Source organism: Mangifera indica, unplaced genomic scaffold, assembly GCF_011075055.1.
Source record: "Mangifera indica cultivar Alphonso unplaced genomic scaffold, CATAS_Mindica_2.1 Un_0095, whole genome shotgun sequence".
NCBI lineage: Eukaryota > Viridiplantae > Streptophyta > Magnoliopsida > Sapindales > Anacardiaceae > Mangifera > Mangifera indica.
Window position 1 is genome coordinate 51,955 of NW_025401187.1, and position 27,097 is coordinate 79,051.

Here is a 27,097-nt window from a genome sequence, read left to right on the forward strand (position 1 = left end):
ATTTTCCCTTCTAACCTAACGGAGAACGCTAACCAAATAATGCCTCGGAAATAGTTTTTTTTAAATTAAAAAATAAAAATATTTAAATGTGCTTTAGAGTTGCATTATTTACAGCACCTCTTCCTCTTTTTTTTTTAAACGCCATTTTGAAAATGTATACCTAAATATTTACGCACTCAAATATATTATTATATGGTTAAATTATTTTAAATTAATAATAAAATAATATATAATCACATAATAAAATATTTATATATTTATATATAAAAAGTCTAAAATTAATTTAGAGTTATATTATATTCAAATAATTTGGAGTCTCTAAACTATTTGAAGATAAATTATCCAATGTTTTGTATGTCATTATCTATAAGCCATTATGAAAGAGTGAGATGTGTATATGTCTTCTCTCTAATTCTAAATTATTGATATATTTTTCGTCATCAACTAATATACATAATTTAAAATCTTATATAAGATAAATTTTAGTAGCATTCATTAAAGTTTTTGGCAAACTTGAGTAAGTTTATTATAAATATGTGAGAATTTAAAACGAAAAACTAATGAATATAGAGCAAAAAAAATATATGTAACATTAGAGTTTTTACGTCATTCAACTTAATGATCGGTATAACTATATCAACAATATTTTTGTTAGTTTTTTATATAGTACACAAGAATGATACTTCTTCCTCTTTTCCAATTTTTTTCTCTTTTTTATTTTTTTTTAAAGGAAAAAAAGACTTTCTAAATACTCACTTCTCCACGTGACTTGACGCATGATTTTGAGTTTAAATAGAAAATTTTATATTTATTTTGACAATTTTATGTTTCTGTGAAATTCGACGTTCAGACCAAGGCACTTTCATGGAAATGTTGCGACTTGAGATTTGGTCTAAATCTTTAGTACCTGCCAAAAAATCTTTTCCAAATTTTAAACACGCCAAAGTAAGGGGCTGATTAATGAATATTCATTGTCTTAAACCAATTTTACATATAAGGGTAATTTTGACAAAATATATTTTCTTGGCTTTATTAGTTTAATACATGGAAATTTGGTTAATAATGTTTATCTGAATTAAAAATGATTATTTTAATTAATTTAACTCAATTAAATTGTGAAATTTTACTTAGTAGTTTTTTATCCATAATTGAATCAATTAAGTTTTGTTCATTTTTTGCCTGTTAAATCAAAGATAGGAGAAGAAATAACTTGACACAAGGTCTTTCATATTATTTGCTCGGTATTACTCATCCAACCATCAAAATCACCTTATGGAGCGCTGATTTTGTTTCAAAAGAAGCATGACAGTTCCCTTCGACTATGCATCAACTACCGAGCTCTCGACCTTTATCACCATGAAGAACAAATATCTAATCCCTCTTATCACTAATCTTTTCAATCAATTTGAAGATGCCCGTTAGTTCACAAAATTTGATTTACGATTTGAGTAATACCCAAAAAAGCCATGTCCAAAACAAAATAACACTTATTATAAAAGAAGAAAAATTAAAAATTTGACCTTTTTAGATTTTAAAAAAAAAAAGAACAGTATTAATTATATATCATATCAAAAGAAAATTTTGGTTCATTACGATGAGCTGAGCCATATAAGTTCTTTAAAGCACATGAGTAATCCCAAACTCTGTTTCTCCATTTCTCCCGCAAAGTGAAGTAAATTCACAGATATTTGTCATTATCACAAAACTTTGACTGGCAACCTTTCATTCGTTATCGGAATAATTATCTCAAGTATCACTAAAAGAATTTATAGCCAATGTGACGCAGTCTATTTTAGCACCGGATCTGTGCCAGAACAGGAGCCTTACTCTGACACCACAACAGTGCGTAATATAGATCACTCACGTAATAGCGCTGTAATCTTAATTTTTCAGACAGAATTATAACGACGCCATGGCCCAAGCCGTTTTACAAGTCTAGTGTGTAGAGCGACGCCACTATTGCATCAGAAAAGTATTCTGACATATGACGAAACATATGTCCCACCCAAGTTTTACCCTAATTTCATAATTCCACCATGTTAGTTCAAAACCCTAAAGTCCCATCCATCAGTCGTTAATGTGAATGTTATTTGTTAGGGTATTGTTAAAATGACAAATTTACCTTTACAAAGTGAACTAATAAAAATATCCTTCAATGTATATAGTTAAAATGAAATGACAAAAATTCCAACCAAGATTTGAAAACCTATATTTCCCCCCCTAGGATTTCAATTTTTCAAGCAACCTCTCCCTCTCTAGCAATCAACAATCTTCAACCATCTCTGTCACTTCTTCTAATCTCATTTTCATCGGAGAAAAGGAAACTTTATCTGAATGAACTCATCTTAATCACTCAAAAATTAAATCTCATCGTCTTCGTAACTCGAAGATTAAGTCTCGTCATCATTTCAGTCCCCTCATTGTTTTGGTCTTGTCGTCATTTCAATCTCATCGTAGCTCGAAGATTCGATCGCATCAGTCACTCTACAAAGATGAGAATCATCTTCATCGATTCGAATAGAGAAAGATAATTTGTCTTCATCCAAACAAAGTTTTAGTATTCTTTAACGAGGTAGAGACCGAAAAAAGGGAGAGAGATGGTTAGAGGCTATCAATTGCTGGAGAGGGAGAGGTTGCTTGAAAATTTGAAATCTTAGGAGGAAAATATAGTTTTTTAAAGTTTAATCATATGATAAATTATTAGTTTTCTAAACTAAAGGAAAAAAATTATATAAATTTGTAGGGTTTAGTGATAAAATGATAATTTTATTCTTATTGTTAATAAAAATTTTAAATAAAAATTAGTTTATAGATAAATATTTAAGATTTTTAACTGTCGTAAATATATTTTTCAAACTAAGCTAAAACTGAGTGGGGAGTAGTCCTTTGGCCTTGACAGATTGCAACGTGGCATGGTGACACAACAGAAGCAATTGTGTACTATAACGTCTACCTATGCATCGTTGTAGCCCTAAAATTTTATTATCTTGGCTTTTATAAATAATTATCTTTGTTTAAGGTAAAAATCATAAAGAAATTTGGTTGACTGGGCTTTTTGATTTAAACCTTGATTGAATAAAAAATATATATTATTATTATATACATAATTTTTACATACAATTTTATATATAAATAATGATATATTATAATATAAATAGATAATTAAAAATTAAAAAAAATAATACATAATTATATATTAATATATCATTATTTATACATAATGAGAGCCTAAAAAATAACCTAAGTCATGAAAGAGTGTGTTCTTTAAGCTTCATTTAAACTCTTTTAAGCTCTAGAATCAAATTTTAATAAATCAGTTATTTCAAAATTGTTTTTTCCTATTTTGTTATTTCTAAACTTTTTAAATCTTCTTAAAATTTATGATTTTGTAATAATCATGGAAAACCATAAAGCCACAGTTGGATAAAATATTTATTGTCGTGCTTTTACAAATAAGATCATAAACGAGAAATTGTACTAAATCTAATAATATAGTAGATATTTATTAATAATTAAAAGTTCACATTTGAATGAGAGTGATATGTGTTTAATTTGCTTAATTTATATTAAGCTTAGACTTCAGTTAGAGACTTATCACACACAACAATCCAAAAACAAATTTAGCGAAAGCAAAATAAAAACAGAAAAGTAAAAAGGATTTTGCAATTTTTCCATAGTTTAGGCATATTTGATATCTACGTCAAGAATTGTATTTTGTAATTGATCAGTCTAGCAAACCTACAAGAAAAAAGATAGAAAAAAAAATAGAGAACAAGGATGACAAATCTAATATGCAAACAATAATGAAAATGACCATCTATGTGAAAAACAATACTGAAAATGCAATTATTCAATTCAACTCAAAACAAAGAAGAAGGTTGGTTTAAATACTCAACTCAAAAAAGCATGATGATAACACTTGTCCGTATTGTAGCAATATTCAAGTCATATCAAAACTAATTCATATAAAGAGAACAAGATCTATCAAGTGTGACATATGAAAGAGTCAATTCAAATGCGATCACAAAGTGTAACATGTGTGCATGCATTGTTGCGTACATATAAAATCAGTATTCACAAAGCATAAGCCTATGATAGATATATTTCTTAAAACGCTCTTCAACGTGAGGTGAATAAAACGCAAGGCATTTGTTAGACAAACCTAAGGTTATTTTTTCTTACCCTTTTTCAGCCTAGATGAACTTTTTCCTCTTGAATGGTGCAGGCTCAAGTTAAGTTGACATAAAAGGGGGACTTATTTTAATTGGGGTAAGTTTGTCATGGTCAGAAGCCATGAGAGTAGATGATTGACTCAATACATTATTTTTATCATTTCACATTTTGCTCTCCAAGTTCCTTCAAAGTGAAATTTCTTAAACTCATATGAGATCAATATAGGTTAAAATAAGATTAATCGGGAAAAGATTGTTTTTACAATGATAGTGATAATGGCCAACACAAGGAACACATCGCACATAGAAAAATGCTTCAAAAGAGTGTGACAAAAACCCTAAGCAGGGTTTATATACTACTCAACAAAAAGCCAACAAGTGACTCAAAAGTAACATTTAATATAAGCAAGATGCAAGGATATTTTTGTGCTAAAAATAAACATAAAATATACGTAATGGAAGTTAAAATGTCATAAAAGTACAAAAAAAACCCAACCCATAGTTAGGGGTGTGAATCAACACGAAAACAAATTAGAGAAAGAATTAATACACATGTTTGTCATTTGCAGCTCCTTGTCTTCTTGATCTCTCTGATAGAATCCTTCCACAATCTTTCCAAGTGTAAGAAAGTATCTACTCATCCACATGGAGCATCCACATTATCGCACAATCAATGGAGAATGGCAGTGGAGCTCGTAGACAATGCTAGCTATTCTTCTTCTTGAAACAGAAGCTTCCAACTACTTCTTTTTGTTTGTTAAGAATGTCTTGTAGTCTCATCCAATGGTCGGACTTGCTACAACAAAAGCATACTGCCTCCCCATCATTCTTTCTGACGCCACCAGTAGATCATTCTTTCCGACGCCACCAGTAGGCTGTAGAGTGGGCTGAGCTTGTGCCTAATGCTTGGACTTGGGTTTGGGCTTGGTCTTAACCTGGCCCTTACCCTTACCAGCTTTAATGTTAATTAAAAGCACATGCACAATATTCTCAATGTCTTGTTTAATAGTCCTCAACATATTTGGAAGCTTAGTAAGAGATTTCTCAATCCTACTCATATTAAAATTCATAAGGAATTAGGGGTAAGACTTAGGCAAAGACTACAAGACCAACTTTATGGATAGGTCATTGTCCATGCAAAAACATAAGGCAACAAGCCTCTGAGTATACCTAATTATCTTGAGCACATGAGAGCCCACCTGAGCTCCTTCTTACATTTTGCATCAGTATAGGGATTTTGACACCCCGTACCTCTCATGTTGAGCATGCACAAAGCATAGCTCTTGGAGATGTAAAAAGATGGATCTAGCATTCTTCTTCTTATACTACTTTTGCAAATAAGATTTATCAAGAAATTTTGAATGTAAAAATGTTACACTTGTGTGTGAAACGTCTAGACATTCCTCATTGCCAACCTGAAATTGTTGTTATCCTTTGTAAGTTGACTTCGTAATAAATTAATCGAGATTAGAGGTCACATAGTCTTTTACACTAGAATCCATGTACCAACTTCGGATCTGAAACTGTTATAGAGGGATCGGCTGCAACATTGGTTGCTGGTGCTTGTGAAATGGTTGGGTGTGGAAAGGAAAATTTTTGTGTGGTTCGATTTGACTTAGCTGAGAAAATTTGTCCAACAGCAATGGCATTGTGATTGTTACAATCTGAAACTGAAGACTTATTATACGATGCATATGAGGGGGGATTATTGGCACTCATGGTTTGTGTGCAAGTGGGGTTTATGTGTGAACTAGGCTGAGACTATTTTGGTGTTTGAAGGAAAAAGGAACTAGAATAAATTTGTCTAGTATTCCTGCTCTTAGATGTCAACAGTTGTTATATCAAACTTATGATAACAATGTAGGGCAATGTGTCCCATTTTTCCATAGACTCGGCAAATAATTCTTGACTTAGTAAAATTCTGCCCTCGACCTTCACCCATGATTCTGTCTTATTTCAGGTTGATTACGAGCACTAAAATTATTGTTTGAGACATACTGACTTTGTTCTCCAAACTTTCTTGTTTTAACCATTGAATTAGCCATATGATAACCATATCTACTGGCGGGTTTAATCTTCCTATTAATCTCCATATCTCCAAACTTAAACTCCTAACTTGAGTGGGTGAGTTTGCCATCCCTTCTTGAATCTCAAAACCCATAGTAGTTTCTGTTCAACCTTCGTTCAAACTTTTGTAACACATATTTAGCCTCAGACAAAGTAATTTTTCCAGCTGGTGAATCTAATTTTGTTGTATATAAACAACAGTACAGCAAAACTCTAGACCTATTCCATCTATATAAAAAAAATCATGGTTGTTGTATGTAAACACCCATGGTTTTTTTTATTATTTTATTTTTTAAAAACTGTATCATATAATACGATACTCGATACACGATTCAACTACTATATTAATAAAAGATAACTAATAATAACATGTTTGAAAATTGAAGTTCTACTATATTATAAATTCTATCATATAAGAAGAAATGTATACCCTAAGAAGAATTTATAATTTTATATATATATATATATATATATATATATATATATATATATATATATATATTAGTTGCTGAGTAGAACTGATTTTTTTTATGTCATTCAAGCAACTCATCCTAATCATAGAGGTTCAATTGTGTCATTAACCAAGTGAAAAATGAGTCAAGTGCATTTATAAAATGCTGGCTTAATAAATACTTGACGCCATTGATTGATAATTCTAGTTTTGAGAAAAGCCTCTCCCTCATCTTCTCAATCTGAAGCAGGGTCTCTCACAACCATTAGACCAGAGATTTATACCCATGTCTTCTTATACATGAATCCTTCTAGGGCATCTTCTCAATCCCTTCGTTTAACAGACGCTCTCTCCAAATCTTTTAATGGACGGCAGCCCTAAGTAATGGTCTCTATATTTAAGTCTGAAATATGACAGCACATAGTCTAATAAGTGTTGTCTACATAAACTCAATATTAATGTAATGGATAAATACCAAGAAAAATATCGAGGCAGATAGATACAGTCGTAAATATCTTTTCATGTGTCATCGATCACGAGGAACCTCAGCCTAAAAGTAGTTGCAATTTGCTTTTCATTTGCCATCTTCACGAATTCATATTAAACATCTCCTACTTTTAGTTAACCTACAAACAAAAATATAAACCACATGAAAATTGATTTTTTTAAAATTATTATTAAGCATGTTGTGGTCACCAAAAATAAATAAAGACGAAGAGAACCAACTCTTCCAATAAAATAATACATGACAAAAGAAAAAGAAAAATGAAAAAAATAAAGTGAAAACACCACATACATCACACCCCATTTTATTCTTATAATGGAACGGTGAGTAAAGAGTCTATTTCATTTGTCATCCATGTGCTCTGTTTTCTTCCTATTCATTCACTTTAATTTTTTTTCAATATTTCATCATGCGTTTTCTTTTTTCTTTTTCAAGACTTTGTTACTGCGTGCTTCACTTTGTTGCTTTTCCATTTGTTTGGTTTGTGTACTGCAATTTATAGAGGACAATACTAGAAGTATCTATTTTAGATATATTTTTATGTGTGATTATATGATTAAATATTATTTTTTAATTCAAAATCATATAATCACATGATTATACACATAAAATATATATTTGTTTGTATATTTAAAAAAGATATGTAGAGTTCTATTGATTCTAGAAAAATTATAATAATTTCTTGGAAAAGTAGTAATAAGCTTTTATATGATACATTTAATTATAACACATTATATGATAAACTTATACGGTAAATTGTCATTTTCCATTTGGGGTATCGTTTAATAATAAATTAATCCTTTGGGTACACCATGTGTATTAATGTGTTATTAACTCTTATGGGAAATTTTTACCAAGACCATATTATTTATTCAAACTGGCCAAATGGGTTCCTCTACATGAAGTTAACGACAAATGGATGGCTAAGTGCATTTGAATTTGTTGAGAGTGGTCAGGTCCTCATGATAAAAGAAATTTTTGTTTGTATAAATTTTATTAATTAAACTATATACATATATATATATCTATATATATATATACATACACACACTCAAAGTATATAGATTGCATCTAATCAAATTCTAACAACTTACAAAACTTTGTCTATAAGACCTAATTTCTCACCTCGAAACAGCTTCCATCAATCGAAACAAGTTATTTTTTATTCAATAATAAATTATGTGTCTTTTGACTCTAAAAGTTAATAAAACTAATGGAATATTAAAACTTTTAAGATAAAGGTCTAGGTTCGAGTTTATGTTATACTTATGAAACCTTGACTTATCTGATACAGTAGTTATGGGTCTGGTTATTATGTCCTAGGTTTATCAATCCAATAAATATAGGTAGGGCCCCAATTATCAAAAAAAAATGGCGTGTCTTTTTAATAATAATGTATCATCATGTGATAGGATGATTTTGAATCAAAAATAAAGTAATGTATCATTATATGGTAACACATTATTATTGGGTATCAAATTAATACTCATTAGAAGTACACATAATATCACTTTTTTTATTATCATTGCTCTTTATTTTCTTATTTATTTAAGCTGGGATTTTGTTAGAGTTTGTAGAGTTGGATTATAGATTTTGGCTGCTTATGAGGAGTAAACTAGATGATTTTTAAAATTTGTTTTGGGAGTGATAAATCTTATATCGATCACCCATAGTTTTGATATACTATTCAACAAAGCCAACAATTATCATATTGATAACGCTAATCAAAAGATTACGTTAGGTTAAGTCAAACTAAGTCGATTGGTGTATAAGTTGTTCTAATAATCTCAAGTTAATGGATCATATATATCATCTTCCATTATAGGATTTGTTCCATAAACATTGGGATTATTATCTATATGGAAATCTTATAGCGAGTCAGTCTAATAAATATGCAATAATATGCACTCATGTATTGCATCAAGTTGTTATAAATAACTTTGACATATAAAATTTATCATTACTTTTCGGTAAAGTCATTTAATACGATGATAACTTTATCACATCATTTGTGTCTTTGGTTAGGATAATGTTGGGGCTACTAACATTTTTAGAATGACCACTATATGTGCGTATAAGGTCCTCATGATTAAGATACACTTTGATTTTTTTCTCACAGTTTTACCATTCTAAAGGCATTCATCACATAAATAATATGCATGTGTGTGTGTGTGAGATAAAGATGAAGAAATGTCATTTTATTGAATATAGAACATGATACAATATCTTAGTATTATTACGACATTAAATAAAGTGATTAGTGCATGTGTGTATAAATAAAAACTATGTGTGTATATTTTAAATATACAAAATAGGTATATAGATGTTGTGTCATCATGTGAATAAATGATTTTGAATTAAAAATAAAATAATATTTAATCATATAATGCATCATCTATGTATTTAAAGTGTGTGTGTGTATATATATATATATATATATATAAAAGTTAATTTTCTAAATTTTTTATTTTTAATGTTTTTAAGATTTTACAAATGTATAACATGTAATTTAAGTTAATCTATTACAATAATATTATAAAGAACATAGATAAATTTGATCTTTTAAAGGTTAACGTTGGGAAACAAATGTTAACGTTGGAGTTGAAATTCCACAACGGCAAACAGATGTAGTCAATAAAAAACTCTAAACCCAAATGTATAATAATAATTTTTTAAAATCAACATTAAAATTATGAAAAAAATCAATAAAATTATCTTCAGACATTTTTTTATATATTATTATATAATTAAATCATTTTAAATTAATAAAAAATAATATCTAATTATATAATAATATATTATATTTATATTAATTTATATATAAAAAAAAATAAGAAGACTTCATCGACAAGAAAAGGAAAGGACAAACACCACCGGAAAGAGGGTTTGGTAAGGTTTTTCTCGCCTAAAGTATGAAAGTGGAAGAAGTATTTCAACAGTTTCTCTTTACATCACAATTGACGGTTTCAAAGTAAACACAAGTCCCTTTATTCCTTTTTGCTAGACTTAATGCATCACAAAAGTTAAGTAAAATTTACCAAGTCACCATCATCTTATCATTTTCACAATTTCATCCCAACTAAATACACCCACCTCACTGTTTTTCATCCATCTCTCTTCCAAATTCATCCTATCAAATTTCAATTGCAATGTTTAACACAGAAACGGCACCGTTTTATTTTTCACATGACGACAATCACTTTTGCCTTCCTGAGCAATTTTTCCTAGCGAATCCGAATTTTTCTTGAGCCAAATTAAACTCCAAGTAAAAATTCTGCACCTGAAAACTCCCCAAAATGATCGCCGGTCCGGTGCTGCTGATCCCGGGTTCCACCGAATTTTCGGTGACAATCGTCAAACAAATGGCGCTTTTATTACCATAAAACGCAAAATAATTCTCCAATGGTAAAGCCATTTTTGATCCACCTTTGAATCGGAAAGTCAATTTCGGAATATTAACCGATTTATCGCCCGAAATCTTGAAACATGGCCTTAAACCGGACTCAATTTCTTCCTTTGGTGCCCTGCTATCGTTCCCCACTTGTTTTATGAATTCCTCTGCCACAGCATCAAAAACGGGTTTCTCCATGAAAGTGAACGTTGAACCCGAATCCACAATGGTTCCTCCGTTTCCGTCGGATCCGGGTGACGAAAATCGGTACGGAATCTTAACGCGCCGAGTTCCAACGACAATTTTTCGTAAAAGCACATAATAATATTGTCGAAAAGCAGGATCAGCCCCCGTTGGGTTCTTCAAAAACGTTGTGTAGCTCACATGTGAAGTCGTGGAATTACCCGAATCTGACCCCATATCCAAAACCAGGTTACTACTGACCGACGTGTCGTCAAATTTACGGGAAAGTAAACAATATGAGAATTTACCCACACCCAGTTGAGACGGTAACGATTCCTTCCCACGACCAAACCCGGCAATGCCCGCGGGTTGTCGGGTTGAGACAACGGAGCATCCGGATAGGAAATCGGGGAATTTTTTGTTGGGAAAATCTAGAGTTTCAGATAACAAAATTCCAGCTGTCGAACCTAAACCATATTGTATCATGTAAGAAGGACAAGTTTGGGAACATGCAATTTCCGACCCTAAAATCCATGCACATTTCGGATTCTTGCAGCCTATAAGCTTTGAAGTAGAAGAATTTTTGGGAATGAAAGTAGAGATGTCAGCTGGGTCAACGTTGGGGAAATAACAGCCAAAACAAAGATAATGGGCGGTACATGGGAACCAAACGAGGCTGCTACCAGTGTCGAAAATGAGAGTCACTAATTGAGGAGGAGTGCCGAAGCTGAGAGAAATGGAGTAGCCGCCATAGCTGTGAGAGCTTAAAGGAGTTGAAAGAGAAGAAGAGTTGGTTTTTGTTTTGATTGGTGATTTTGATTTGAGGTGTTGGGCTCTGGAAAGCGAAGAAGAGGCTAATGAGTTGAGGAGCTTATAGCCATAGGAATCGGAAGAGGCGTGCTTTATTTCCAGAGGAGTGAGTGGGATAGTAATGGTGTTGGCGGCGGCGGTTGTGGCGGTGGTAAGGAGAAAAAGCACTGAAAGGAGATGAGAGAGAGCCATGAAATTGGTCATGAGAATGCGTTAGTGAGAAATGAAATGATGGGATCCTTTTAAATTAGAAAGTAACGATTTAACCCCTCAGTGAAGAAAACACTTTAATTATGTCCCATTAAAATGTTACTTTTTTATTTAAGTGAATAAAATGATTTTACATAAAGTTTTGAACTTTAAATGTCATTATCCTGGGAATGAGGCAAGTTGGTAACGGATAGAAAGACTTTGGAATCAAGTTCGATTTCAGTGAAAATATGTTTGGCTTCTGAGATGATAAGAACTAACAAAACATGCCATCTCAGCTAGCGTGAAATGTTTTCGAGGGTGTTTTTTTAAGGCAGAATCTCTGTTTACTACACAAACTTTCATGAAATCACCTTTTCCATAGTTAAGATTGAACAGTATATTTTATCACCCATCTGTCAATTCCCTTAGTGCAAACCATTCGATTCACTTTAAATTTTTATTTGCCTTTTTTTAGTAAAAATATAAAATTACCTATCAATTACGAATTTATCTTTACTTTTTATTAATTATGTAAATACTTTATACTGAAAAAGAAACTAAAAAAATCCTAACTATTTTTTATGGAAGAAGATGATAATGTACACTCACATTCAATACGGTTAAATATTAGATATTTATCTCTATCATCTTAGATATTGACACCACCACTACCATTACATCATATTATCACCCTCATTATCTTTACCAATCATATTTGTTTAAGTAATTACAAATATTTATGTAGATTTATTTCAACGATTGATTAGTTTAACCAATCTTGACTCTAAAATACGAAGAGAAATAACATAAGTAAGCACAGACCTAATGCATAATGAGGATAGGCCTCACCCTTAATTTTTGAAGTTATTCGATTAGTCCAAATATTCCCTAAAATCCTCCAAAATCTTTACTCCATGTAATACTTAGTCCACTTCTCCCCTCCAAATTTCCAATATTGCTTCTTAAAACCTATTTTTAAAGTGAAATGTTTGATTGTTTTGTTCCAAAAATATTATTCTCATCATAAAATTTGTACAACAAAGTCTTAAATAAGTAATTTACGTATAATTTTAATGTCTTTTTTTTTTAATTGAATGATATATATATATATATATATATATATGTGTGTGTGTGTGTTTGTATATCTAAATAATCTTTTTTTTTTTTTTGTCCTCTCAAATTATCTAAGATATATTCAAAATAAGAATTAAAGTTTTGGATATATATTTTCATGCAAAAAAGACATGAGATTTTGACAAAATACCCAAATTATATTCAAAATAAGAAATATGATTTTTTGATACACCAAATTACCAACGAAGATATCATTGAGCACTTTCAAAATATATAGAAATATAAAAACCATGTTAAATTAAAAAACTTTAGTTATACCATTATAAATTATTTTCATTTTTAAATAAGTAATATTTAACCATTTAAATTTTCAAAATATAACATTCTAACTTTTTTCAATTGGTAAATAAAGGATGTATAGATTTTTAATCCAAATAATTAAGTTTTGATTTTGACAATTGGATTTGGAGTTACAACATGAAGTTTGATTACTTCTTCAATAATACAAATCTCTCTCTCTCTCTCTCTCTCTCTCTCTCTCTCTCTCTCTCTCTCTATAGATATATATATATGTGTGTGTGTGTGGTTGTTGTAAACACTTTTAATTATATTAAATTTAAGTAAATGTTTTTTTCTCTCTTTCACATGAAGAGGTTTTTTCATATAAAAATTGTTTGTATCATTATATTTTTCTTCTCAATTTCTTGATATTGTATTATTTTTTATAGTGTTTCAAAAATTTTTATTAATTGATTGACGAACAATTCAAAAAGTCCATACCCAATAAATTTTTGGATCCATCACTAAGTGTGATATTAAAAAAAGTTAAAGAGAAGTTGACTTGTTGTAACAAATTATGAAAAAATGGTTAGGGTTTGGAGAATACGTAAAAATATTTGTTCCGATTATGAAAAAAGAGAAAATGAAAAAAAATAAATTTGAGATGTAAAAGGATAGGAGAAGTTGAGACAACAAAAAAGAAGGAATGGGGATATTAAATGATAAAAAAAAGGGAGGGGGAGAGATATTAACTACATATTAAAATTGTAGAGAATTTCTTTGGATAAAATTTTTGTGTTCTTTCAATTAGATGAGTTCATTAATAAAACTGAACCACCGCCTATAAAACTTGGTTCACCAGTTTTGGTGGGAATAGTCTCATTCAGCTTTTTATTAATTAATACAATTATAACTACCAACTTGTAACCATCAGCTTTTGGATTTATATAATATGTTTAATGTAATATAATTTTTCGTAAAGTTATGTTTATCTATTTTAAATAAATAAAGAAAAAAAGATAATTTTTTATCCAAATTTTAATATAATTTCAAAATCTTATTCACAACAGATAAAAAACTTAAATACTTATCTATAGACTAATTGTTGTCTAAATTTTTAGTTAAAGACGGAGATAAAATCATTATTTCACTTATAAACTTTAAAACTTTAAAATTTTTATTATTTTTTTCTTTGGGTTTTAAAAACTAACACTTTAACTCATTCTCAAAGTTTGAAAAGTTTAGATTTCATCTCTAAAATTTGCTTTCTTCTCTGACCACCATCATTTCAATCGACAGTCAATATTTTCTATTGATTTTCCATCTTCGATTACAAAGGATGACGAATGACCATCTTTTATCATCCAGATCTGAACAACGAAACGTCATAGATCTAAAAGAAGAGAGAAAAGACAAAATTTTGTTATCACTTCTAGACGATGCGATGACGAAGATCTCAAAGAGAAATAAGATCTGTTATTTCTAATGACTATGTGATTTATCTACAAGAGTTAGGAATTGATAACAATTTTGTTTCATTTTCACAATCCATGAATTGTGATGGTTTTACTAAAATGTTAAATGTTATGGAAGTTGAGTTTGTGGCATGCTTTGATGACATTATTCATGAATTATGGTTGTGGAACTTTATTTCAAGACTTGGGTTGTCGACATTATTTCTAAATTGCTGAAAATTTAACTATGTCATAGTTTTCTTGTATAAAAAATGATTCAAAAGTTGTTGAACATATGTATATAAAATATTTTGTCGTTAAAAAATAAATTAAAAAACAAAAACTATCAATTGAACACATTAAAATTAATCTTATGATTACAAATCCTTTAATAAAAGGATTATCTCACAAAACATTTAATAAATATATTCAAAAGATGGGTATTATCCAACGTCATTAATAATATAATATTATGTTTATATTAAATTTATACATTTGAGACTCTAAGTTAATCTATATGTTTTTTTTATATTTCATGTTTTTTATTTGTATATATAATTGTTTCAAAGTAATATTAACAAGAATAATCATATAATAAAGACATCAAAATTGAATCATTTTGATTATTTTTATTAAAAATTAGTATTGTGATACATAAAAAGGATGTGTCGAGAAAATAACATATACCCACCATGACTTACATTAATATTTCAATTTAATAATAATAAAATATTAAAACTAATATAAGCAAGGTGTTGGTATAAAATTTTTTGCACGTCACATTTTTTTATTAAATTATAAAAATAATATCATATAAGTCAGGTATTATTAATTTTTTTTTTTTTAAAACTAATAATTATTAGCCACACGCGCGAACAGAGACAACCGTTTCAATTTAGCTTCGAAGTCAGTTACTTTTACTCAAGAGAGCCACCCCCTCGTGCGTGCGTTTTGTCTCTTTCTGAAAACCGTTGTAACTTTTTGGGTTTTGCATGCTTTGTCATGTGATCAACAGAGCGTTTTTGCAGAACGTTACACGTGCACAACCACACGTGTGTACTCACAGGAGGGGTGATTAGTCTCTGCATAGTTTAAAAAATTGGATTTACACAGATTAATTTCACTTAAAAATTGTTTTTATAATCAAACCAAATTAAATTAAATTAAATCATTCGAATCATTTGATTGAATTAGATATAAAATCAAGTTTAACTTTGTATATATAAAAAATTTATTATTAAAGTTTAAACTTAAAATTTTATTTATTACATTTGAATATGTATAATACTATTAAACTAAGTTTATTTTAATATTAAATAAATCAAATTATATAATTAATCATAAATAATGCAAAATTTTTTAATAATTAATTAATATAACTATCGATCACATCAAATTATCTTTTATATTGAATCTATCTCTAATTCAATTCTAAAAATAATAGTTCTTAAACAACGCATTTAAGGGGGGAAGAAACCATACAAGGATTTCACAAAGTCTATAATAAATAATAGTCATATAATAAAGATATTAAAATTTATGACTGACTTACATAATATTAAAAAATTATTTTATCAAATATAATTGTATTTATTTGATAAAATAACTCATTTTTACATAATAAAATTTTTAATACGTAAATTTTATTGACTGATAAAAAAATAACTCTTTATAATAAAAATATGTGACTCTTTATAATGATGTAACTTTCGATGGTAAGTTACACTTAACTATTATAAATAGGAGTTTTGCCTTCTTTCTACCATTGACAAGAATTTACAACAATAAAATCTAATAAATAGAAAATTTTAAATTTCTTTTTCTTCGTCATCAAGACAACAGGTTAACGGAAGGAAATTAACATCCTTTGAATTTTTCATCAATTCCTTTTATGTTTTGTACGTGTCAAAATTAGATATTTTAAATTATTTATCAGTTCTTTTTATGTTTTGTACGCGTCAAAATTAGATAGATCAAGGTAAGTTATCGTATCTTTAAACTATGTGAAAAATATAAAATTTATAAACGTGATAATTTGATGTTTCTTCATAAATGTAATTATTACTTACACGTTAATATTGTTCTTTTTCATAAATTACAACAATACACCAACTTAAAAACAAAAAGTCAGTCTATGTTGGTCTTAAGACTTGAAATTGCTGATTATTCTTGCTTGAATTTGTGTTTTATATATTAGATTTAAAAAATGAGAGTGTAAGATAATAAAAATGAAAGTTTGGGTTGATAGATGTTAGGGTTTTGTTGAAGGGGTAGGGATGACTACAAAATTCTATTTAATTTAGTTACTAGACTGTATTGGTTTAGTATTCAACCTCTTGACTAATTCGAATAAATCCCTAAAAAAAATTATTTTAATCAATAAACTTTTTTCCTTTTTTTTTTTTTTAATACATATGAGTATTGTTTATGTAAATGTGAAGCGAAATTTAAGTTAATTTGTATAGTTTTATATCATTTAAGTTAAGGAAAGAAACAAAGTTACTGTTCAAAAATTTGTAAATTTATTAACATGGAAAAGATCTTGTTTATTGTATTTGAACATGTATATTATCAAACTAAACATATTTTAATGTTAATTATGTATAATTATATCATTAATGACAAATTATATAAAAAAAAAGTTAATATTATTTTTAAATAAATATTCAGTCTAATCACTGGTCAATGATCTAATTACTGATTGAACTAGAGTACCTCTATCACTTGGTTAATATCCGATCTAGGTTAAAAACAAACTAAATGTAGTTGACAAGTTGATTCATGACTGAAACACTTGGAATCATGAATGATAATATGCGTACCCATTTAATGCATATAAATTAGTACACACTTATATGTGTTTCATATGACTGAGTATTATTTTATCTTTAATTTAAAATTATATAATTTTATAATGATATATATTAAATATATACTTATTTATATACTTAAAATGAATATACATAATCTTACTGTACGCTCAGTAATTTGTAAACAAGTCTTTGATTGATTAGGTTTAGCGGCTTCAAGGCCTACAACATATGTCAAAGGGCTCGAAGTGAAAATGTTGGACCAACAAAAAACCCAATTCAAACATGGGCTGTAAGATGATAATTGCTCCGGGCCAATTCTGTAGAACTTATAAGATCTTGGCTCCCATTTTTTTTTTTGTTTTTTAATTTAACCGCACCCTATTTAAATAACATTATATTTACAAATAAATAATATTGGTTTAGTTATTCAATATGTTGTACTAACATTCAATAGAATAATTATGAGAGAAAAAATAAATAATTATATCACATAATTATATATGATTTTGTATTCTATTTAAATAATAATATAATTGTAATAATTAATTATATTTTTTCTTAACTACATTTGTTTCAAATTTTGTACTGGCACACAAAAATAAATAAATAAAAACTTTAGGATAATCATAATTCATAATAATTATTAAAAAAACTTAAGGTTTCTCTTTTGCGCAAGAGTTAATAATCATATATTATATCATTCAAAAACTAAAGAAAACGCAACCATCTTTTTTTTGAGTTTATTTTTTTGGGTTTTTTGTTTTTATTTTTATAGAAAATTGTTAAGAATTACGTTATTGTTATTAAAAATTACGTTAATTTTTCTTTCATAAAACTTACTAATTTTAAAGTTTGACAAAAGATTATCAAAATTAAGAGGAATAAAAATTATATTTTATCACTCAAATAGGCAAGTAAATTAATAACAACATCCATAAAAAGATAATTTAAGTTATAAAAAATAAGATTTTATGTATAAAAAAATATAAGTTTAAATATTCTCTAATAATATATTAATATCAAATTTTTAACTTATTTGATTTGGATTTAGTAATTGTGAAATTATTTATTGAATTTAAAATTTATTTTATTTAATATGATTGATTCAATCTTATAAAAATAATAATTTAATGTGGGTAAAATTTGTCGTTACTGACAAAAATTAATAAATAAAATTCCCTATTTTTCTTATCTCAAGAAGTTCTTCCAACGTTTTATTTTTAGATAAATAATGGAAAGAGCGTTTTCTAGGAAAGTCTCTTCCATTCTAATGAACCAAACACGCCTTTGAGTGATGATTTTAAATCGAATTTTATTATTTAATTCCATGTTTATCGGTTTGCATCCACTCTACTGGCAACAACTCAACAAGAATCCCAGTTGGATTTGAATTATTTATTTTAGATTATTACTGATAATTTATTAATTAAAATAAATATTTGTCTAATTAAGTAATCAATTTTTAGATTTCTCCGAGGAGAGAAAAATCAATAATGCACAATGGATAATGTTTCCTTTAATTATGACGTAAAATAATTGTAATAAAATTATATGTATTATTTAATATATTTAATTATATATACATAATATTATTCAACTTAATCAACTTGTAATTATTTATGGGATTGATTTAATTTTAATTTAATTTGTTTCATGGACAAATTGGAGTACAGCAAACCGAGCTAATTTCATAACAATTTATTTTTGGTAGAAATCCACCTACTATCACAAGATACATATTTCAATTTCAATTTGGCCTATTTTAATCAGTCGATTAAAAAAATGGAATTGGGATCCAGCTAGATTGAATTTTATTCCTTAATCCTTAATTAAGACGGTTTATCAATAACTTAAAATCTGCCCATTAATCTATATATCCACCAAACCCTACTTCATGTTTTAGAAATTCAATATAATAAATATTAATTCTTGCCAAAGGGCTGGCTTTATTCTTGAAATTAGAGGGTTTTATTCTTTTATTTCTGTCTATGTAATTGGCATATTTTCATTACCATTGGATAAAGTTTTGAAGGAAGAACACTATGCTTTGACATAGATATGTATCGTTTTATACCTATGTTATTTCGTATTGTGTATTATTTGATGAAGATAACGATGTTTTATAGTTGAATGTTTAACAAAGTTTATTTATCTATTTTTATTATTCTTAATATATAGAGTTTATTAATCGAATTTTTTGTGAAAAGAAAAAGGTATCAGATTGAAACTTAGGCCAAGAACTGCTGAAATCACGATGAGATGGATTTAGACTAATTAACAAAGAAGGATGTACCATAAATCACGATGAGTTTTGAGGGACCATTCAAAGAGCCATTGTTGTCTTGGCCTTTGAGCTTATCCGACAAGAGGGCTCACAACATGCCATCAACCTCGGCCTTTATTTACTTATTAAAATGCTTAGTATCAGATAGCCTTAAAAAAAAAAAAAATTAATTTGGTCGAAATTCACATTATTTAAAAAGTATTACAATCATATAATTTATTTTTGTTTTTATTATTTTACAAAATGAAAAAATATTGATAAAATTACTGTTTTCTTTTCTAAAATATTTCAACTGAATTGGCACAGGCATAACCGTCAACATTTGGAGATAATCTTTCAGTCACATTGCAGATCTCGAGAAAACGGCACGTAAATGTGAGCGAAACGACAGTGACATCGGGCGGTATTGGCAGTAATTTGACCGAAACCAAGACCAGACCGGAAACCGTGCTCACTTACACATCAGTTTGTGCCGTGTTCTTCTTCGGTTCCCACTTTTGCCGGCGGCTCGTCGCACGTGTATTCTGTCACTACGTCACACTCATTTATCAGCGCAGGTCCCGATGCCCTCGGCTTTTCCCCTGTTAAACTTTATTGCGAATTGACATCCACGGTCTGAAATCCTCCAGTCGGGACTGCGTGATGAAGATCTACGGTGGAGTGTTGTCGGCAAATTAAAATTATGCACATGTTGGCTGTAGGCATTTTCACTTGCTTTGTTGTGAAAAATGTCGTCAACATTAACTTCCTTCATCATAATAAATTCTAACAGATGAAGTTTTTATTGGGTGATGGTGTGTTCTCAAAAAAAAGTATGGGGGTGATACTTTTTGGAGGTGGGGTCAATTTGTCAGATTTTAGAGTTAGGTGGGTTTAAGGGAAAGGGTTTTGGGGGTTAGAAGGGCATAAACGGTAGTTTTCATCCTAACATATTATTATTAAGAGTTTTTAACGGAATGAGGGTTTACTTGCTATTTCCAACACTGGAGGGTCTTTAATAATTTGTAAAAACTATGGGGTCGACTGAAAATCCCTATATATATTTATGAAAAGAAAATTGGGTTTAATTTTAGACTTTAAGGGAGAATAAATTCCTCTCACATCAGTCAAATCAAATTGAAAATTTTGATATGGATAAACGGTAGTTTTCATCCTAACATATTATTATTAAGAGCTTTTAACGGAATGAGGGTTTACTTGCTATTTCCAATACTAGAGGGTGTTTAAGACAATTATAAAAACTATGGGGTTGACTAAAGATCCCTAATTACTATATGGTTATATATATACACAAATATGAAAAGAACATTTTGGTTTAATTTTAGATTTTAGTGGAAGAATAAATTGTCTCTCACATCAGTCAAATCAAATTGAAAATTTTGATATTATAAATAAAAAAATTTATTATTAAAAATTTTCCTTAATATATTAAATAATTATAAACACCTTGTCAATAAACTTAATTAATTTAAGCCTTTTTCAAAGCCTAGTAAATTTCTACTGTTCCTAATACAATGCTGTGACTTTTAAATATTTGGATGAATTAAAGTTACTACTTTAAATTAGATAAAATTACCAATTTTTAAGTTGTCAAATTAAAATTAAATTAGTTAAGGGGTATGACACTTCCAAATTTTAAAGTATAATGCAATTATTTAGAAATTATAATGAAAATTTAAATAATAATTTACTTGTACACTTATTATATCATTAGCCATAATTAACTTTGATTTCTTTTATGAGAAAAATCATTAAAAAAATATTGAAAAACGTTTCATAAAATCTATCTAAAATGGACTCTCTCTCATTCTTTTTACTCTCTTTTTTCCAAGGAATAAAAATTACTAACAACCGTTTTAGAGTTTATATTTACAATTTATTTAAGCTAGCTATATGATTTCATCGATATCACCTTAAAATCATATGATTTTTGTAACTTACCAGTCTTCAAAACCTACTTTATGATATAAATTATTAAAAACATTTAAATTCCAACTCAATATTTTACCCCCCAAAAAAATAAAAATAAAAATTGGGTCCGAAAATAGTTGTTGCATTAGTTATAATTAATAATCTATACTTTATCAAATAAACTTAGCATAGAGGATTTTAGTTTTAGAACCTAAAAACTGCATGTTCTATTGTAGAGAAGACAAATATATTCTATTTTTTATGATTTATAAATATATTTATTTGTTGATGTGCAAGTCTGCATGAACAAGAAAGACATTAAATTTGAGAGATTCGGACGCAAAAATAAATATAATAGAACAAGTAAAAAACCTGTAACTTTTATGTAGTTCAATAAGAATGATCAATAGTTAATATCTTTAGTGTTGTTATTATCTCATAAATGCAAGATTACAATATGATCAGAAAATAGAAATACTACTAAGTGTCTCTGAGGGGTCATTTGTTTAAAAATGGTAAAAGATTATTTTGATAATTTATTTTTTTATTAATAATATTTTATTTAGTTTATAAATCATAAAATATTATGATAATATTTTATTATTGATAATAATGTGATAAGTAATATAAAAATATAATAAAATTACCAATTTTATCATATGTATTAAAAAATTACTAAGATAATTTTTAATTTGTTATAATTTAATTTTACTTATTAATTTTTTAGGATAAAAATACTCTCATTTTTAATTAATATAACAAGTTATATGAATAATATTTTTAAATAATTATATTAAGAATATTTAAAGAAAATAATATCTTAGTATTTTTTATAACATAAACACAATAATTATTTATATCTATAAGTATTTTTTAAATATAATAATAATTTATATCCAATAATCTTTTAAATAATTTATCTTTTTAATAATATTTTATTTATTATTCATACCAACATTCCATGAAGGTAGCATATTATATCTCTCCTCCCTCTCTCATTCTTTATGTTTTCTTAGTAGTGAAAGTTGGGATAACATGATTTTAGGTTAATTTAGTGGTCAATGACAATGGCAGATGTTGTCCTGAGCTCCATAGATATTGCGGGGAGAGTCATTATATTTTAATTGTAATTATTGAATTTAACAATGATGATTCCCTTTTAATGGATATACTAATTTAATATCAAATGATTGTTATTATTGTGACAAATTTAGATTTTATTTTCTGTTTGGTGACTTATTAAAGAAAATATATGAGACTTATCCTATCTATTACAAAATTAATATGAGGCTTATTTATGCTTCGCTGCTAAAAATTTCATTAATCAATTTTTGTCCCCTTGCTCTTGGAAGGTGGCTCTCAAATTATGACCATTTTTAAAAAAATCAATTATAGTGGGCAAGTTCTTTAAGGTGGCTAACATTATGTTCCCCTCTTGTGTTTTATTTATATGAATAGGAAGCTTAAGGGAAACTCTCCTATTTTATATAATATTTATTTGTTATGATTTATTAATCTGAATTAGATTTCTTTTTAAGTTATAATTTCAGTCTAACTTTTTTTTTTATTTGAATGTAATAAACTTGATAAATTACCTTATAAGTGTTATTTAACTTTTTTTATTTATTTAAAGTAAATCTAATGGGATAAGAAAACAAATAAATAAATAAATATGTATAACATATTATTATATAATTAGTTGTTATTTTATAACAAATTTAAAATTAATTAATCATATAATGATATATTATATACATCTATTTATGTATTTAAAAGTGAATATAAATTAATTTTATTAAAAATGAAATAGAGTAATATTATATGTATACAATTTGGATATATAGATAATATGTCCTTATGTAATTTGATATTACTTTATTTTTTATTCGAAATCATTCAATCACGTGATAACATATCATTTACATATTTAAATTATGTACGAAAAATGTATATACATAATTTTATAATTATGAATATTTAAATTTGAACATTACCAACTTTCTGTTAAGTTGATGTATTTTTATCATTTATTGTTAAAATCAACCATGACAACTGACAGTATTAAGGGAGTGGCGTGAAAGCGATTAAACCAACTAATTAGCAATTAATCAAGAAATAAATTATTTCATTTAATTTATAAATAATAAAAAAATTTCATTGTCACCATTAAAATTTAACAAGGTGCAAATATATTTTACTAATTAATCTCCAAAATCATCGGAAAAACATTTCCACAAAAAAAATTGTAACAAAATCAGCCTATTTTCAACTAAAACCTTAAAATTTTAAAAAATGAAAATGCTAGCAAAGAGTGAGACTCATAAAATCTTGAAACTCCAATATCCACGTGGATTGGTTGTTGAACCAATAAAATTTCTAACATGTGAAGTAGAAGATCACAGCTCTAACTTTGTTAAGACTTGTAGGCTTGTAGTGGTATTTATTTATTTATTTATTTTACGAAGAAAACTTCTTCTCAATAAAAAATATTTTCCTTCTCTATAAATACTATTAACTTGTCGAACGCGTTCTTGAGGTTGAGAGTAGTAGTTCGTATAATAAATTATTATTATTAGAAAAAAAAAACTACTCACTTTGTTCTCATTCTCAACACTCCTCCCTTGATCCCTGAGATCATTTTTTCCCAGAGCCAAAAGATGCAAAAACAAACACAAAAGAGAGATATGGAGGTGACAAAGTCTAGATTCCGAAGAATCTGTGTTTTCTGTGGTAGCAGTTCTGGAAATAAAACTAGCTACCAAGAAGCCGCTGTTGCGTTGGGCAAAGAACTGGTAATAACTCAACAACTCTTCATTTCTTTCCATTACTTTCGTAAAATCTTTTTCACAATTTGAAGTTTTTATTTTGACGAGTCTTTGCAGTTTTGTTTCATTGGTGCAATACATTAATTTATGTCTTATAATTGAGCAAGAATTTTCTGTTTATGAAGAAATGATTTTAATATCGGCATTGATTATTGTTTTTGTTTTAAATTTGTTTTTATTAAAATGAAAGAATTAAAGGTTATGAACGTGGGGTTATATGATTGTTAATGGAGAAAATGTTAGCTTAAGAAGAGAAGGTTTAGGGTTTACGTTTAGCATGAATGAATGAGAGAAGATGAATTGATAGCTGTAACCTGGCTGTCAGTTGAGCAGCCTTTTTGCATGATCTTTAGTTTGTGATTTTATAAGTTTTGAAAACAAAAAATTATGAAAACCATTTCTCTCCTCTCTCTCTTTCTTGCTTTTCCCTAGAGATGAAACAAACGTGCTATCTAGATATCATGACTCTTTTGAGCGTGTTCTTTGCATCGTTATTCTTATTTATGGGTTCAATGAAAAATGATTTCGTTTTTATTTATATATAATATAAGATAAATGAGTCATTATGTATGGGATTTGTGAAAAGTGTGTTGATGGTTTGGTTTTCAATGAAGGTTGATAGAAAAATTGATTTGGTTTATGGAGGAGGGAGTGTGGGCTTGATGGGTCTTGTTTCTCAAGCTGTTCATGATGGTGGGCGCCATGTTCTAGGGTTTGTTCCTCTACATTATTACTCTTAACATTTTCTACTTTTTTTTTTTTTTAATTTCATTTTTAGCCTTGAACCATGCAAGTTTTTCTACTTTTTATGAAGTGGGTTCTTAGAAAATATGCTTCTTTATATTTTAAAAAAAAAATCGTTCATGTGAAAAAGTTTCTGCTGAAACATGGTTTTTATGGTTAAAAAACCTTGAGTCTTATTAAGATTGTAAAGTTTTTAATCCTTGAAATTATGAGTCCTCATTGGTATCTTCCTCTTATGAACATAAGACATTGAAAAAGCTAAGTTGGATATAAAGTTAGTGAACTTTTTAGGAGCGCATCTTTTTCCCCTTTTATTCTCAAAAAGCAACACAAAATCCTGCTTTATAAAGCGACTTTTTGCACCTTGGGGCCCAAATCATTGAGTTTTGCATTGTTATGTCCCAGTCAATTCGAAACCCTTAAAAGGTTTTGAGCAAATAATGGTGCTAATTATTCAGCTTCTTCATGTTGTTTTGCAGAATTATTCCCAGATCTCTGATGCCTAGCCAGGTAAATATATTGAGAATCTCTAAAGCTACTAATCTCTTCTAATTTAGATGTTTGTGTGTGTAATTTTCTGTATAAAGAAATGGATTGTGCTTGACTTGACTGTACGAAAGGAATGAAAATTAAATCAATATGTTAATGGTAAATTACTTCTCTAATTCCATTTTTTTTATCCATTTAGATTCTCAACATAGTAACTCGACCATGTCAGTAATTAGTTATTTGTGAGCATGTGTTTGTTTATCTAATCAATGTTCTGAAAAAAAGTGTGAAATGTTTTAGAAAAATTAGCCGGAAAGCATTGTTTTTTGTCAAATTAATTATAAATTTACTTAAATATTGATGAAAACTTGAATGGTTTTCCATTATCATAGATAACTGGGGAGACTATTGGAGAAGTTAGAGCCGTCTCTGACATGCACCAGAGAAAAGCCGAGATGGCCCGACAAGCCGATGCATTCATAGCCCTGCCTGGTCTGAGCACCGTCCCTTCCATCCTTTTGTCACATTTTGAATCGTATTAATATAATAATTGGAAATCAAATTTTAATTAACAGGAGGCTATGGCACCCTCGAAGAACTGCTCGAAGTCATAACATGGGCTCAGCTTGGAATCCACGATAAACCTGTAAGCAACATCGCCATAATTGTTTCTTTATATTTTCCATTTCATAACCTAAAAAGCTGTTTGTTTCTTCTTCTTTATCCTTGTTGCAGGTTGGTCTTTTGAATGTTGATGGCTTCTACAATTCCTTATTGTCTTTCGTGGATAAAGCAGTCGATGAGGGCTTCATCTCCCCAACCGCCCGTCGCATCCTCGTCTCCGCCCCGACTGCAAAACAATTATTTAGACAACTCGAGGTAAAGATTATATGCATAACAAAAACTATAATTTTATAAATTTTACGTCAAACTTTGGTATAATTTGGACATTTTTATTCAATCTTGTTTATCAGGAGTATGTTCCTGAGTATGATGAAAAAACATCAAAGTTGGTGTGGGAGGAGGAAAGGCTTGCTTATGTTCCTGAATCCGGTGTTGCCAGGTCATACGTTATATGATTAGCACAGAAATGACATCCCTTTTGCTTTTTGCGTACTTGGTATATACGTATATACGGTCCTTATACCGTCGATGGCGAGCACAGTAACTTCTACTTCTTTTTGGAATTGAGGCAGCAAACTGTGTCTCTAATTCTATAGGAAAAAAGGGCGTGGGTCCACCTCTTTTTGTGAGCTATTGAAAAAAATGAATCATCATTAGTACTAATCTTAATATATAATATTATTTACTTAATTATTATTTATTTTAGCTAAACAGGAAGCATGATCACCATTTACCAGGCAAATTATTTAATAATGCTGTTTTATGATAACTTTCAATGCCTCTTAATTGCCCATTTAATTATTGGATCCAGATCGAATTAGTTTGAGTT

The 27,097-nt window shown here is 28.4% G+C and overlaps 2 protein-coding genes across 2 annotated transcripts; one reads left to right on the top strand and one right to left on the bottom strand.

Moving 5' to 3' along the window:
* Positions 1–10,123: 10,123 nt before the first annotated feature.
* LOC123207695 (probable aspartyl protease At4g16563) lies at positions 10,124–11,807 on the bottom strand. The gene has a single exon (XM_044625168.1). It carries the CDS (start codon positions 11,781–11,783, stop codon positions 10,392–10,394), a length of 1,392 nt encoding a protein of 463 aa, XP_044481103.1. The 5' UTR covers positions 11,784–11,807; the 3' UTR covers positions 10,124–10,391.
* Positions 11,808–24,243: 12,436 nt separating this feature from the next.
* On the top strand, positions 24,244–26,835 carry LOC123207702 (cytokinin riboside 5'-monophosphate phosphoribohydrolase LOG7-like). The gene is made up of 7 exons (XM_044625179.1): positions 24,244–24,378; positions 25,026–25,123; positions 25,635–25,665; positions 26,037–26,136; positions 26,220–26,290; positions 26,380–26,523; positions 26,619–26,835. Exons 1-7 carry the CDS (start codon positions 24,244–24,246, stop codon positions 26,721–26,723), a joined length of 684 nt encoding a protein of 227 aa, XP_044481114.1. The 3' UTR covers positions 26,724–26,835.
* Positions 26,836–27,097: the final 262 nt, after the last annotated feature.